The 15744-nt window shown below is 41.7% G+C and overlaps 1 protein-coding gene across 1 annotated transcript in view; it reads right to left on the reverse strand.

Annotated features, from left to right (window-relative positions):
• Window positions 1–15744, reverse strand: part of rab4b (RAB4B, member RAS oncogene family) — a 42039-nt gene that overhangs the window by 16873 nt on the left and 9422 nt on the right. Inside the window, exons 2-4 of the mRNA XM_060856242.1 lie at window positions 12626–12706; window positions 11669–11783; window positions 8814–8876 (exon numbers count right to left, since the gene is read on the reverse strand). Of these exons, the coding sequence (XP_060712225.1) occupies window positions 8814–8876; window positions 11669–11783; window positions 12626–12706 (259 nt within the window). The remainder of the gene's footprint in view (window positions 1–8813; window positions 8877–11668; window positions 11784–12625; window positions 12707–15744) is intronic.

Consider the following 15744-nt stretch of genomic DNA (forward strand, 5'->3'; position numbering starts at 1 on the left):
CTTCAATATTTCCAATGTTGCATCAATACTGTAGCTGGAAGACTGTTCCATAAACAGTTCACCGTGAAACGCTTCAAGCCAACAGTTGGAGAGGTTTTTTAATCAGTTTCTCAACCTGAGGCTCAATTTAGCCATAACATTACAACTCCATTTCTCAGCTCTGCTTAGCATCACAATTTCTATAAAGTCCTCAAAGTTTATGAGTCTGAGGTTTCCTAGCCTGCATTTCATCACTCATTATATGTACACAATAAGTCAAGTCTCCTGAATCAAGTTGCTGCATCTATAGCCAGGGTATTCCTAGAATGCCTTGGTGACCACAACCATGTACAGGACTTCAGAAATGTCAAAACTGGAATCTGCATGGACTCAATAGGAGCTCCTCGGACCTACAGCTCAAGGTATCTTAGAATGTTTTATTCCCTTCAAGATGTCATACAAGTGAGCTAGTACAACTTGTCTGATGGAACTGGTTTGTTTTCGATTCTATCAGTAATGCGACAGTCTGGAAGGGGTTTGGGAGAAAAGGGAATGATGGGCAAGGAAGATAACTATAAGCTGAGAGTGGTCACGTTTGTTAATTTGATTGGAAACAAAGTATTTTCCAAGAGTTATCATGAAATAGACAAAGTTGAAAACACTCTGGTCAGATAGCATGTATAGAAAGAAACAGTGAACATTTCATGCCAACAGCCATCAAAATTGCAACCCTCTCTCCACAGATGCTGCCTGACAAAGGTCATTTTGTTTGTACTGCAATGACAGTATTTTACATTTACCATAGTTCTGGTTATTCAAATTATGCTTCAGTATATAATGATCTAAACAATCCTTTTATACACAATGAAGTTTTGGCAAGAATGGGAACAAGTTCAGGGAACTGGAGATGTTACTATTGTATAGCTGACAGCAGGACTGCAGCGCATTTGGTAGGTTTGAGTGAAGTGCTTTCTTTTAAAATAAAATAAAAATATGTAAAGCACCTAGATGTACTATGTCAGGAACTTTAGGCAGACTAAAATCATATTTTACAAACGCTGCATAGAGTGGTGCCACAGAGTTCAGTCATTATAACAGATGATTTAAATTGGTGTCTAGCAGCAAAATACTACTCAGACACTCTCCAGTCTCAAAGAGAAGAGGAGACTGTTTGATATGGGTCAGACTACAGTTTTGCACTAAGAGGGCAGGAATAATTCTTTAGATTACTTACTTTAGATTATTTACAGTGTGGAAACAGACCCTTCGGTCCACCAAGTCCACACCGACCCTCCGAAGAGCAACCCACCCAGACCCATTCCCCTACATTTGCCCCTTCACCTAACACTACGGGCAATTTTAGCATGGCCAATTCACCTAATCTGCACATGTTTGGACCCATGCAAACAAGTTGCCTGAGGTGGGAATTGAAGCCAGGTCTCTGGCGCTGCGAGGCAGCAGTGCTAACCACTGTGCCACCACCCATTGATTCTTGAAAGAACAATGGATATTTCAGTGAAAATGGCCCCAAAGGCAAAGGCACCAAGACTAATTGTGAAGGACAACAAACCTACCAAGTGATTGAAAGGGCACAGTTCATTTGTATATCCTTACAAAACATTAGGAATCATTAATATCAAAGTGCTTGATTATAAAGAATTTAACCTACAGAGTAAAGCTGCTCAGGGACTGGTGAGGTTTGCTTATAATCTTTACTTCCTTATGCATGCTAGCCAAACAGGTTGGAAGGTCCTGCGCAGTCTTCCCTACAATATACAGGAGAATCTAGAATATCCGGCATTTGATTCACCGAATTTTGGATTAGCCAAACAAGATTGCAAGGTCCCCATGTGTGGCTAACTATGTTATCCGACATCAATTAACAGAACAAAACATTCCTCGTCCCTGTCCTTCAGATAATCGAGGTTTCTCTGTAATTTAAAGATTAATTTGAGTAAACATTATTGAAAGGACTGAAAAGAACCATTTACTATTTGGAAATGTTTACTGAAGGAGAATTATACCACAAGCACTTCTTATGCATTGCCACTTAATGACATTATGTGCGCTTGTAAATAAATTCAGCTCCTAGTTTTAGCTTGAATGATATGATCTAACAACATAGTTTGACTGCCTTTAACAGTGAGCAGAAGGATGGCAGAGCAACTAGTGGCACTGTTACTCCACTGACTTTACACACATGACTAGAAGTTTCAATTACTGGGAGATTCAGCTGCTTATGGAAAGGGTAGATTTTTTGAGAAGAAAATTTTAAAACACTGTCATTCTGAACTGGGTAACACAACTGCAAAGTGGCCAGTATCTGTCAAGGGAATCCACCCAATTAGATGCGGTGGATAAAGCTATCACACAGAAGGCATTATTCATACTGACAGCAAACTGATGTAGTACAGTTATTACAGCTGCATAGAGGTACTAATACAAGCAGCAAGAAGATCAGTATTCTGATCCCCAACCCCCACCCCCCCTTCCCCCTGAGGGTCTCTGATTGACATTTCAGTCTATCAATTTCCCCTCACGAGGACAACCATACTTCTCTACTCAAGTTGCTGGGTGCAGCAGTTCACTTAGTTTGGCAGTCACAGATTTCCATGTGTTCAGCTACTGCTTTGCTTAAGAATTTTTAAGCTACTTATTTGCTAATGTGCTGGTTTTAAAATCGGTTTGTGCATTACAAGTGAAGGAGTTCCTTTTCCCAGATTAACAATTAAGATTGTGCTGTAGTCATTGGGTTGATTACTATTGATACAAGGTATCAAGTACATTGCCAGTGTAGTACAATGGTAGGAGTGTATTACTTCCCGATCTGTGTCTGATTGGAGAGATTTATTTTTAACCAGCTGTTCAAACAAGTTGCACCACTTCTGCAGCCAAGGCTTCAACATGAGTTTTCTGACCCAGAGGTATGAACACGACCACTGCACCACACAAGTCCTTTAAACACAACCAAGTAATACAAAAACAGACAGTAAATGAGGCCTTATCTGATATTTGAACCCGGGACTCAAATATGAAATGCTGCAAAGCAGGAACAACCCAATGTGCCAACTGCTGCCACGTGACTCATACAATTAGAAATTCTGGGCAGTATTTGGAAAGAATGTTATGAGCTGTGTAGCTCAATGCCCAAAATACAGGTAATGGTTGAGTTTTAGGAAATCATCATATTCAGGCGCAATCTGGTTTGATGACACAGACATGCAGCAGAATGGACAGCAAGTAACAGCAGGAAAGAGTATCGAGACATTGCAGCTCACAGTGCCAAGCTGTCTTTCATGTGATATTACTATTGCATGCAACCTCCCTAAATGAACCTTTACTACATAGAAATCACAGCACAGAAACAGACCTGACTTGTTCATGTCAGTGTTTGTGCTTCGTAACCCTCCTCCCACCTTTACTTTATATCACCCAAATAGCATATTCTGCCATTTCTCTCGAGATTGTATGTTTAATCAGCTGCTCCTTAAAGGGACACATGCTACTCGCTTCAACCATTCCAAGTGATAGCAAGTTCCATACTGTCATCACTCTCTGGCCGAGAACTTTCTAGAGCTTCTTTTTGGATTTATTAATGACTTTCTTATGTTTGTAATCAGAGCAAAGTGCTGTATGTAGTAGAAATCTGAAATCAAATCAAAGCAAAGCATTGGAAATATTCAGTTGGTCTGGCTGTATCAATGCAGAAAGAAAGTTATTATTACACATCGATGCCTCTTAGCAGAACGGATTTCTCAAATTTCACAGAATGCTTCAGTTCAGGTCAAGGACAGGAAATGACATGATTGCAGTTGTTAACATACTGGAAAGAGAGATGAGAAAGGGCGCAAGGAGGACCGGAACAAGGAATTTTCCAGATATCCCACAAAAAAGCCATGCACAGCTTGGACCCATGTCAGTTCTCAGAGCAACACCTTTTATTTGGGCAGTATAGCGGCTCAGTGGTTAACACTGCTGCCTCACAGCGACAGGGACCTAGGTTTGATTCCACCCTCGGGCGACCGTCTGAATGGAGTTTTCACATTCTCCCTATGCGTGCATGCGTGAGTTTCCTCCAGGTGCTCCAGCTTCCCCCTCCACAGTCCATAGATGTGCAGGTTAAGTGGGTTAGCCAGGGGAGATGTGGGGTTATGGGGACAGGGTAAGGGTGTGGGGCTGGGTGGGCTGCTCTTGGAGGGGCAGTGTGGACTAGATGGGCCAAATGGCCTGCTTCCACACTGTAGGGATTCGATGACTCTAAAAAGGGGAAAAGGTGAAGAAGCTACTCAAATGTGGGGGTAAATTCAGCTGGAAAAGGTTCCAGGGAAATCACGTTAGGTGGTGGATCACACTGACAGATGCTGCCAGATTGTCTCGAGTATTTCCAACAGATTATTTTTATTTTACATCCATAACCCTCTGGTTTTGGATAACTTCACAATATTTAAAATGTAATTTTAATGCAGTGAACAATTTCAAGGTGCATCATTAACGCTGTAACAACTACAATTTAAGGAGAGATTTTGGGACACCTGATGAAGAGGTTTTGTTCAAAGGTAGTTTTCTGACACTCCTTATGTGACGTTTTGTTTTATAATATCTGTGAAGAGCCTTGGTATGTTTCATTGCATTAGGAGGACTATATTTAAGTTGTTTTAAGGAGTGTCTTAAAGGAGTGAACAGAAAAGATGCTTAGTACGGGATTTCAGAATTGAGACGCAGGCAGTTAAGGCATGGTCACCAGTGGGACAGCAAAGCTCAGGAGTGTGAAAGCAGACAGGCAGCAACCTAAGTCTACCCTACTGAACTGCTTCATTATTTCAAAAACTTTGATTAGGCTACTTCTCAGAGCTTCTTTTCCAGAGAAGAGACACACGCCCTTTTCTGGTAGTTTAATAATTAACTACTCTGACCCGAATAACATAATACCAAATGAATAGGAAGAGTCTGTGCATACATATTTTTATTTCGAAGCAGAAGTAGACCATTCTGCACTGGGTTAGCAAGACCAGGATCGCAGGGAGGATGGGAAAACTGACCATTGCACCATGGGTACAGTGAGTCATTTAAGCATGTGGGAGATAGGCATGTAAAAGTGGGAGGGGATTGTATAATTAGTGGGACAGATATTGTTCTCTCAGGCGAGTCTGAAAGGCTGCCCAACGCCAGGGTTCACAAAATCACAGGATTGTTAATCAGTCTAGCATTTCTGCTCCAGCTCTTCAAATTAGATTACCTATTGCCAATCTCCTGTCTTCTCCCCAACACTTATACATTATTTCTAACCAAAAACCTCTACCAAAACTCCTCTCAGCCTTCTCTTCATGATAAACAGTCCCAGCTTCTGCAATCTATCCTCGTAACTGAAGTTTCTCATTTCTGGAACCAGTCATGTAAATCACTTCTGCACTCTCTTCAATGCATTTGCATCTTTCCCAATAATGTGGTACCCACAACTGTACATAATACTCCAACTGAAGTATAACAAGTGCCTTAAAACAGGTGACCATCACCTCTTTGCTCTTGTACTCTAGGCTGAAATAGATTGGCACAAAAGTGTTCATCAGAAAAGATGGGTGATGAATAATGGCAGGTGCTTAAAATAGTTCATAGGTAATGACAAAGATATACCCCAATGAGAGAGGAGGATTCTAGGTAGGGGATCAACCAATCATGGTTAACAAACAAAACTAAGGATAGCATCAAAACTGTTAATAAGAAAACATACAATATGGTAAATATTAGTCCAAGGATTGGGAAGTTTTAAAAGCTAATAAATTATCAAAACGATAATAGTCAGAAAATGAAACTTGAGGGCAAACTAGCAACTAATATAAAACTAAATAGCAAGAATTTCTCTAAAGATACAATATGGATGAGAGGTGCAAGTGAACACAGCATCCTTATGGAATGAGGCTGGGGAAATAATGAACAACCAAGAAATGAGACAGGAGTTGAATGAATACTTGACATCAGTCTTCAAGGTAGAAGACCCAAACAGCATTCAAAAAAGACTAAATAGTCAAGGAACAAAGTTAAAACAATGACCATTACTAGATAAAAGGGACTAGAGAAAATGTGGCTAAAGGCCAATAGGCCACAGGTGAGTTGCACTCCATATTAAAGGAATGTCAAGGATAGTTGCTGCACTGCTAATAATTTTCCAAGAATTCTTATATTCTGGGAAAGTCTCAGGGGAGTGGAAAACTGCCAACATAACATCTGTACTCAAAAAAAACTATAGGACAGTCTAATTTGGGAAAATGCTAGATTACAAAAGATGGAATATCAAAATTTTTAGAAATGCATAATAAACATCAGCACAGCTTCAAGAAGGCACATTCCTGATGAAGGGCTTAGGCCCAAAATGTTGATTCTCCGCTTCTCGGATTCTGCCTGACCTGCTGTGCTTTTTCAGTGCCACACTTATCGACATGGCTTCAAGAAGGGAAAAATGTACCTGAAAAGGAGATTATAGTTCTTTGAAGAGTTAACAAGATAGATAAAGGGGAACAAATACATATAATATATTTGGATTTCCTGAAAGAATAATGTACTAGGGTATGGCTGCTTAATATGACCCTGTATGTTAGGGGTAGTAAATAAACAAGGATAGAGAATCGGCTAACTAATAGAAGACAGAGTTGGACTGGGGAAGCATTGTCAGGAGTCAGTCTGTAACTAGTAGGGGTGCCACAAGGATCAGTACTGGGCCACTATTATTTAATTCATTTTGGCAGGAAGAGCAGAGGAGTTGAATACTATTTAAATGGAAAAAGACTGCAGACAAGTGCAACTGCACAAATCATGAAAAAACTAGAATACAAATTCAGCAAGTAATAGGGAAAGCAAATAGAATATTGGCCTTTATTTCACCAGGAATGGGTTATTTAAAGAGAGAAATCTTGGGGTGGTGTTATAGGGAAATGTTGAATAGGCTGGGACATTTTTCCCCCCGAGGTATTGGAAGATGAGGGGGTGACGTGAAGTTTAGAAAATCAGGAGGAGCATGGTTAGAGTGAATAGCCTGGGCTGGAAGGGTGCTGGTTTAAGGTGAGAGGAGAAAGACTTAAAAATGACCCAATGGTAACTTTTTCACACAGAGGGTGGTGCATGTTTGGAACGAGCTACCAGTGGAAGTGGTAGAGGTGGGAACAATTACAATATTTAAAAGGCATCTGGATGGGTATATGAATAGGAAGGGTTTAAGGGCCAAATAACGTTGGCACATGCGACTAGGTCAGATTGGGATGTCTTGTCAGAGCGGAAGAGTTGGACAGAAGGGTCGGTTTCTGTCGACCAAACGTAGAATACTGCGAACGGTTTTGGTCCCCTTATTTAAAAGGAGGCTATAGTGGCATTGGAGGTAGTCCAGATAAGGTTCATTAAGTCCATCTCAGAGATGAAGGAATTTTCTTATGAGATGATGGGGAGGTTGGGCACGCACTCATTGGGGTTCAGAAGAACGAGAATTGAATTTATTGAAATAAAAGATTCTGTGAGGGCTCGCTAGGATAGATGCTCTAGGACCAGAGGGCATAATCATAGACTAAGGGGTCATCACTTAAGACAGATGAGGAGAATTTCTTCCGAGAGTAATTAATCTGTTGAATACTTTATCAGAAAGGTCTGTAGAGGCTACATTGTTAAGTATATACAAGACTGAATTAAAGAGATTTTTAATCAAGGTTTATGGGGAGGGAGGAGAAAAGTAAAAGGTGAAGATCGGTCACAATCTTACTGAATGGCAGAACTGACTTAATGGCCTACATCTTAGTCATGTTGCTCAAACTTAGTTCTGCCATTCAATACGATTGTGACTAATCTGCTTGCATTTTAAATTCCACATTCCTGCCTACCCCCAATAACTTTGGACTCCTCTAAGAATTTATTTATCGCTGCCTTAAAAAAAATTTATGACCACATCTCCTCCACCTTCTGAGGCAGTGTGTTCCAAAGTCTCTCAATCCTCTGCCTGTGGGGGCACCCTGACAGTAAAAATAAAAGTGTCCCTTATTTATGAGGGTCACCCAAAAAAGTAAACGTCATTCCCATGTCCACCTAGACAAGACTGTTCAGGATGGTATATACTTCAATCAAATCACTTCTCAATCTTCTGAGCTAGTGCAAACAAGCTCAGCCTGTCCAATCTTTCATAGAATCAGAATCCCTACAGCGTGGAAACAGGCCGTTCGGCCTAAGAAGTCCACATCAATTCTACGAAGAGCATCCCAGCCAGACTCACCTGCCTACCTTACCCCTGTAACCCTACATTTCCGATGTCTAATCCACCTAACCTGCCCATGGGGAGAATGTGCAAACTCCACACTGTCGCCAGTGGCTGGAATTGAACCTGGGTCCTGGCACAATGAAGCAGCAGTGCTAACCACTGAGCCACCTTTCCTCAAGGCAACCTATTCATCCCTAATATTAAGGTATTCCAGTTTCACTCCATGTTCTATGCTGCAGCCATTCTCAGTCAAAGACAATCTGATTTTACAGCCAGCGCTTACTTCACCACAACACCGGAACTCCCACTCTGCATCACTATTTATTGACTCTCGCTGACATGTTCACTCCAGGGACTGATGTCATCCACTAGCAAACACTCCAATGATGCTCACTCTTATTGAGCGACCAATGGAGCAAGGCCACTACCCAAATGCATAACAATGGAAGCAATAGGAATACAGAAATTGAAAAACATCTGATCATGTTAACCTGGAGATCATAAAAGCTGGCACATGTTTTCACTCCCACGTTCAAACAAAAAGCCTGAAAATTGAACTACATCTGAATATGCATTTTGAACAGAAAAGTACAAAGGTACACACCTTGTAATGTCGTAAACCAAAAGTGCACCTGCAGCTCCCCTGTAATAACTCCGTGTTACCGATCTGAAAGAGACCAGACAAAGATGAGGCAGTGCCCTCCAAAGGAACACGCAGAACGATATCAGAGCCGAACTGGGTCAATGCAGAGTTATCTTAGCAGCAGCAACAGCAATAAGGACATCATAATTGGTCTCAGTTAGTGAGGATAATGACCCAGCGGTTGTGATCATAGCCTACTCTGTGCAGGTTTATAACTGCAAAACAGTCATTTCAGCAAACCAAAGAACTATTGCATTGATAGGACCCATAAACCAGTAAACAGGTACTGCCTTTAGATGTTAGAATAAATAGCAGGTACGTGAGTACAAGTGATTCCAATCTCTGGTTAGGTGGGGAGGGAATGAATGGAGGGGGGATTTATGCAGAACGGTCTAATCATGGCTCACAGTGGCCTCTAGCACTAGGTATGAACTTAGTTATTTACTTCGTACTGAACTGGGACATGGCTCCATGCAGCATTCTTATTGTCTCACTTTTTCACTGCCAAATATTAAACAATATTGAGGATGACAACTCTGAAGGCTGGTACTACTCCCTAGGGGAAATACATTTATCTTATTTCAGCAACCCAGTGCACCTCTGGAACATAGTAACAAATCAGCTGCCCTGTCAGTCACAAAGCCCATCAACTACATTCACAGAAGCAAGTGCAGTGTGTGTAGGAAAACGGTTTATACTGGTCAAGAAACAGAATCAGGATAATCCTAGAGGTGAAGTTAACTAGATCTCACTATTTCCTCAAATTCTCAAAACACCAACACTGACGCTGAACTTCTTCAAGGGCCTATTCTGAATGAGAGTACCTTTCAATGGAATTTTTCATTAAGAGAGGTGTCTTTGTCTATCAGAAGCATCGCAGCCAAACTCAACCTCCCTCTCATCAGAAACCCATAGGTGCAGAGTTTCCAAAAAGGCGATCTGATCTGATTTTCCATCATGCACCAATGGTATGATCAGATTGCCAACTTCATGTTACGATCTGATTAGGGACCAATAGTTTTTATTTTTAAGGCAAACAAAAGGTGAGATCCAGTGAACTGAGAGAGTAAAACCACAAGATTCCACTGTTCTGAATGAACAACCATGTTTTACTATACAATGCTAAACCAATGTTAGTAACACAATTTACAATACACATACAGCTTATTCCTAACATCCAGAATTAACATGTGGCAAAAATGGTTAGTAGGGATCAAACACTACATAACACTCAAATAGCAAAGGACAGATCCAAACAATTTTAAAAGCAACTCCTGACATCTGTTAACTTAGGGGGACCTTGTAGTATTGTCACTGGTCTAATAATCCAAAGAGCTAGGTGATCTCTTTGGGATTGGGTTCAAATCCTACCACAGCAAATGGTGGAACTTGGATTCAACAAAAATCTAGAATTAAAAGTCTAATGTTTACCATGAAACTTTCGTTGACTGTTATTAGAAACCCATTTGGTTCACTAATGTCTTGCAGGGAAGGAAATCTGCTGTCCTTATCTGGTCTGACCTACATGTGACTCCAGACACACAGCAATGGGGTTGACTTCTAACTGTCCTTTTAAATGGCCTAGCAAGCCATCCAGTTGTGTATCAACCACTAGAAAGGAAAAAAGGAATGAAATCGAACAGGCCACCTGGCACTGATGAAAGTATCTTAACAACAATGGCAAAAACAGCCGTGTCGACTCTATAAAGTCCTCCTTAATAAAATCTGGGATCCAGTGCCAAAATTGGGAGAGGTGTCTCACACTAGTCAAGCAACAGCATGACAGTCATACTCAAGGAATCATACCTTTCACAGAATGTCCACATAACAGTATCACCATCCCTGTTCATGTCTTCTCAAATGGAAGGACAAACCCAGCAGAAATGGTGACACAGTGGTATGATGTTGGAAAGGATTTTTCCTAGGAATCCTAAACATTAACCATAGACTCCATGAAATCCCAAGGTCAAATATGGACAAGGAAGCCCCCTGCTGATAACCTTGTACTATCTTCTCCCCTCATCTGACAAATCAGTACTCCTCCATGTTGAACAGCGCTTGGACAAAGCACTGAAAGCGGTGGTTGTGGATGGTGCTGAACATTGCACAATTCTTCAGTGAATTTCCATACCTCTAACCTAATGAGGAGGATAGTAATTGATGAAGCAGCTGAAGATTGTCCCACAGCCAACTCACTCTCTAGGTTGGGAGGTCGGAGTTCAGGTCCTACTCAGGTTCTGGAGGTATGCAATGTCATCTCTGAATGGGCTGATTAGAAAATATACATCCTGAAGAATTCCTGCACAGATAGCCTGAAGCCAAGGTGACTGACCACCAACAACTACAACCATCTTCCTTTATGAATCCAGCCAATGTAGAGTTTTCTCAGATTCCTATTGACTCTAGTATTGAGAGGGCTCCTTGATACACACTCAACCAAATGGAGACTTCAGGTCAAAAGCAGTCACTCTCACCACACACTCATTTCTTCACCCTGTTGTGGACACCACTTCCAAACAAAATCAGCATCAGGCAGAAAGAATGGAAACTGACATAGGAGCAGAAATTAGACCACAGCCCATTGAATGACCGAGTAGACTCAATCATGCTTGATAAGTTTCCCAATCACACTCTCCCCTTTTTTTCCATAAACCTTGATCCCCTTGACAGTGAAGAACCTATCAAGAGTTTGTGCTTCTATCAAGAATCAAGAACAAAAAGAAGTAGGCTGAGTTTTTACATTCACCTGCTTTACCTAACTTACAAGTGATATAATTCTTTACCATGGCAAACACACAGAGAACTGATCTACTCACCTGAAACGTTCCTGTCCTGCTGTGTCCCAGATCTGTAGTTTAACTGTCTTGCCCCCTACATTAACTACCTTCGACCCAAACTCCACACCGATCGTATGGTTTGAATCCTGTTTGACTGGAGACAGAGTATTGACATGGTAACCAAAGGCTCACAAAGGCTAAGAAACATAAAACATGACATTTTGCTAACCTTTTAACAAGTTAACAATGAATACATTTTATTCAAAAAATAAATTTAACCTGGCTACCAGCCTGCATTGATTAGCAGACCTGGGCAAGGTAGCAAGACTGCTTTCCCTCAAACAGGTTTGCTGACACAAGCCTGACATTTCATTCTGAAACTGAGCCAGAAATTATTAACTGCACGAGGCGAGTGCGTCTTGGAATCTGACAGCACTGCTCCCTGTGTTGTATTGCTCAAACACTAGATCACCTAGTTACAGTTGTCTTAAAATGCAGGATTGTACTTTGAAATCCTGAATCATAACCAAATGTATTGAGTTTGGGTTGGCAGCTGCAGGTTTATATCTGTTATTCACTCAGATTGAGTTCCTATCAAATCTGGAATCTCAAGAAAATGAGCAATTCATAGAAAAGTAGACTGTTTTTATGAAGACACCACTCGTGCCAATGCAGCCCATTCGACCTCAGTCAGTCCCTAGGTGCACGTGACATGTAAGTACGTAGTGAGATAGGATTGCGAACCGCTGTGTTCAAGCAAGAGGGTACAACTCCAAGGAGTGGAGAGAAAACTGTTGACCAGGAAATCTCAATCACATCAAATGGCTGTATTGCACAGTACATGGAGAGGGGAGTGGATTCCCTTTCCCCTAGATACACTAAATTACTAGCCCTATGACCTAATTTAAATCTACCAGGGAAAGCCCCACACAGCATTTGCATCCACACTTCTTCAATTGTCATCAAACCGGCAAAAAAGCAAGTCCCCAAACTTACATTTGTTTTCAATAAACTGATGGAGGAGACATGACTTCCCTGTTCCCGCACTGCCGATTACCAGAAACTTGAATAGGAAATCTGAAGAGGGAAAACAAACAATCAACATGTTAAAAATTAGATTAAAATTGGTAAGCGGTCTGGACACTAAAGTATGTACCTATAAGTGATATAGCATACATAAAGTTACGCTATTGAATATTGAGACTGCCAAATAACAGACCCATGTCAAATCCAACAGCAGCACATTACACTTACCATAAAGTGTCAGTGCTACATTTTTGGGGCATTTGCAAGCACTTGTTCAAGGCAAAGACAAACAAATCTATGCACGTACTTTGGAGCGGAGTGAAAAAAACATGTTGTCATGCGTCCTGCCCCATGCCTCCCAAAATAACTTCTAATCACTCCTATTTAGCCAAGTCACACAGTCACTCCTGAGGTCAGTGCTCCTGCCTGCTGTCTACCCCCACCCTTATTTGATTACAATATTATCACGTTTATTTGTTGAATAGTTATCCCTTGCTTTTGATGCCAGCTTTGGGTCACACCTACCTGGCGTGCCAGACCTGCGACCTGCTGCCTCCTCCCCAAAAGCCCCACAGTGGTTATTTACATTGCTTCGTGCTCCTCCCTGGAGGGCAGTGTCAAGCAATGGAAGGATTTACAGGCGAACAGCCTGCCTGGCTGTGATGGGAAAGGTTTCTTTGTGGCAGTGCCACCTTTGTACTAGCAAATAGTTTAAGTCTTTACAATAAGAGAGTTCTGCATCAAACAACATAATTGGAGGTCACTGGGTAGCCAAGCAAAATCCACAGCCATGCCAATTTCTTCACCCACTGACATCAGCTGCAGCGAGGAGGGAAACCAGAGTGCTCTCAATCAGGAAGTGTATATATAACTAAGGAGCCAAAGGGGTGGACGATGACCTAGTGAGATTGTCACTGGATTAGTAATCTAGAGACCGAGGTAAGGACCCATGTCACATGGTAGAATTTGAAATTAATAAAAAAAAATCTGGAAAGTAAAAATTGCAAATCTTATGATGCCTGAGATCAATTTTCATAAAAACCCATCTGGTTCACTAGAACCCTTTAAGGAAGAAAACTGCCATCCTCATCTGGTCTGGCCCACACATGACTCCAGACCCACAGCAACATGGTATACTGTTAACTGCTCTCCGACATGACCTAACAAGCCATTTATTTGTATAAACCACAAGATAGTCTCAAAACAAAGGAACGAAACTAGATGGACCATCACCAGAAGCAACTAAGGAGATTACAGCCCTGTTTATCTTGCAAAGTCCTGCTCACTAAAGTCTGGGAGCCAGTGCCAAAATTAGAACAGCTGTTTCACAGACTAGTTGAGCAACAACCTGGCAATCATACTCATGGAGTCATATTTTACTGACAATTCCTCAGACACACTATCACCATCTCTGGGTACATCCTGTCCCACTGGCAGGACAGATCAAGCAGAGGTTGAAGTACAGTGGTAGACAGTCAAAGAGGTTGCCCTGGGAGTCATTAACATGGGTTCCAGGCCCCAGGAGGTCTCATGGCATCAAGTCAAACATGGGCAAGGAAACCTCCAGCTAGTTGCTTTGTTCTGTCCTGCCTTGACTGCCGAATTAACCTCCCTGTTGAACATGACTTGAAGAAAACACTGAGGACGACAAGCATGCAGAAAAGAATCTGGCTGGCAGACTTCAATGTCCAGAGTGGTTAGCAGTACCACCACTGACTGAGCTGATCGAGTCCTAAAGGATATTGCTGCTCATTGGGTCTGTGGCAGGCAGTGAGGGAACACACTTCACCTCATACTCACCAATGTGTCTTTCAGTTTCATCTGTCCATGACTATATTGATGAGAGTGACTGCTGCACAGTCCTTGTGGAGATGAAGATGTGCTTTCACACTGAAAATACCGTTCATGTTCTGTGACACTATCACTGTGCTAAATGGAATAGGCATCAAACAGAATGAACAACTCAAGACTGGGCATCCATGAGAGCTGTAGGCCATCAGTGGCAACAGAATTGTATTCCAAGCCAATGCAACATCCTGGATTGGTATATCACCCAAATCTACCACTTTCACCAAGAAGGAGGTGTCAACCCTAGTTAGTGAAGAGTGCAAGAGGGTAATCCAGGAGCAGCACCAAGCAAAGATAAGATAGCAACCCGGCGAAGCTACACTTAGAACTACTTCCGTCTAAAACATAAGCAGCAAGTGACAGATAGAGCTAAGCGACTCCACAAACAACAGATCAGATCTAAATTCTGCAGCCGTGCCACATCCAGTCATGAATAGCAGCACGCAATTAAACCACTCTCTGGTGGAGACGCTGCACAAGTACATTCACATAAAACAAGGAGGTCAGCACATTAATGCAAAAGGTAAGGCTGAAGCAGTTGCAACAGTCTTTAGCAAAAAGCACCTGGTGCATAATCAAATCAACCTCCTCCAGACACACCCAGTATCTCACATGCAAATCTTCAGGCAATTTGACTCACTCCATGTGACATCAAGAAATGGATGAAAGCACTAGATACTGCACAGGCTATAGGCCCTGACAACATTCTAGCAATTGTACTGAAGACTTATACTTCTGAACGTCTCACACAACTTGCCAAACTGCTCCACCACAGTTACAACATTGACATTTACCTGAATGTGGAGATTAGGTCAGGTATGATCTCTACAGAAAATGCAGGACAAATCCAACACAGATCATTCAAATATCTGTGGATGTGGTGACATTCATTCATTCAACCACTGCCACTCAATAGTAACTACATGTTCCATTTACAAAATGTACTGCAATAATCCACAACCATGACCACGGCCATTTAGAATGGACAAGGCAGCAAATTCACCTGCAAGTTCTCCTCGAAGTCACTTATATTCCTTACTTGGAAATGCATTGTTATTCCTTCACTGTCACTGGGTGAAAGTCATAGAACTCCTTCCTTCTAGGGATTGCAGGTATACCCTACACCAAATGGATTTCAGCAGTGCAAGGAGATATCTCACCATCACCTTCTCAAAAGATAAAAGAGGTCCAGCAACAAATGCTAGCCCAGCCAGAAACACCCACATCATGTGAATGATCAA

This window comes from Hemiscyllium ocellatum, chromosome 47 (genome assembly GCF_020745735.1).
Source record: "Hemiscyllium ocellatum isolate sHemOce1 chromosome 47, sHemOce1.pat.X.cur, whole genome shotgun sequence".
Classification (NCBI taxonomy): Eukaryota; Metazoa; Chordata; class Chondrichthyes; order Orectolobiformes; family Hemiscylliidae; genus Hemiscyllium; species Hemiscyllium ocellatum.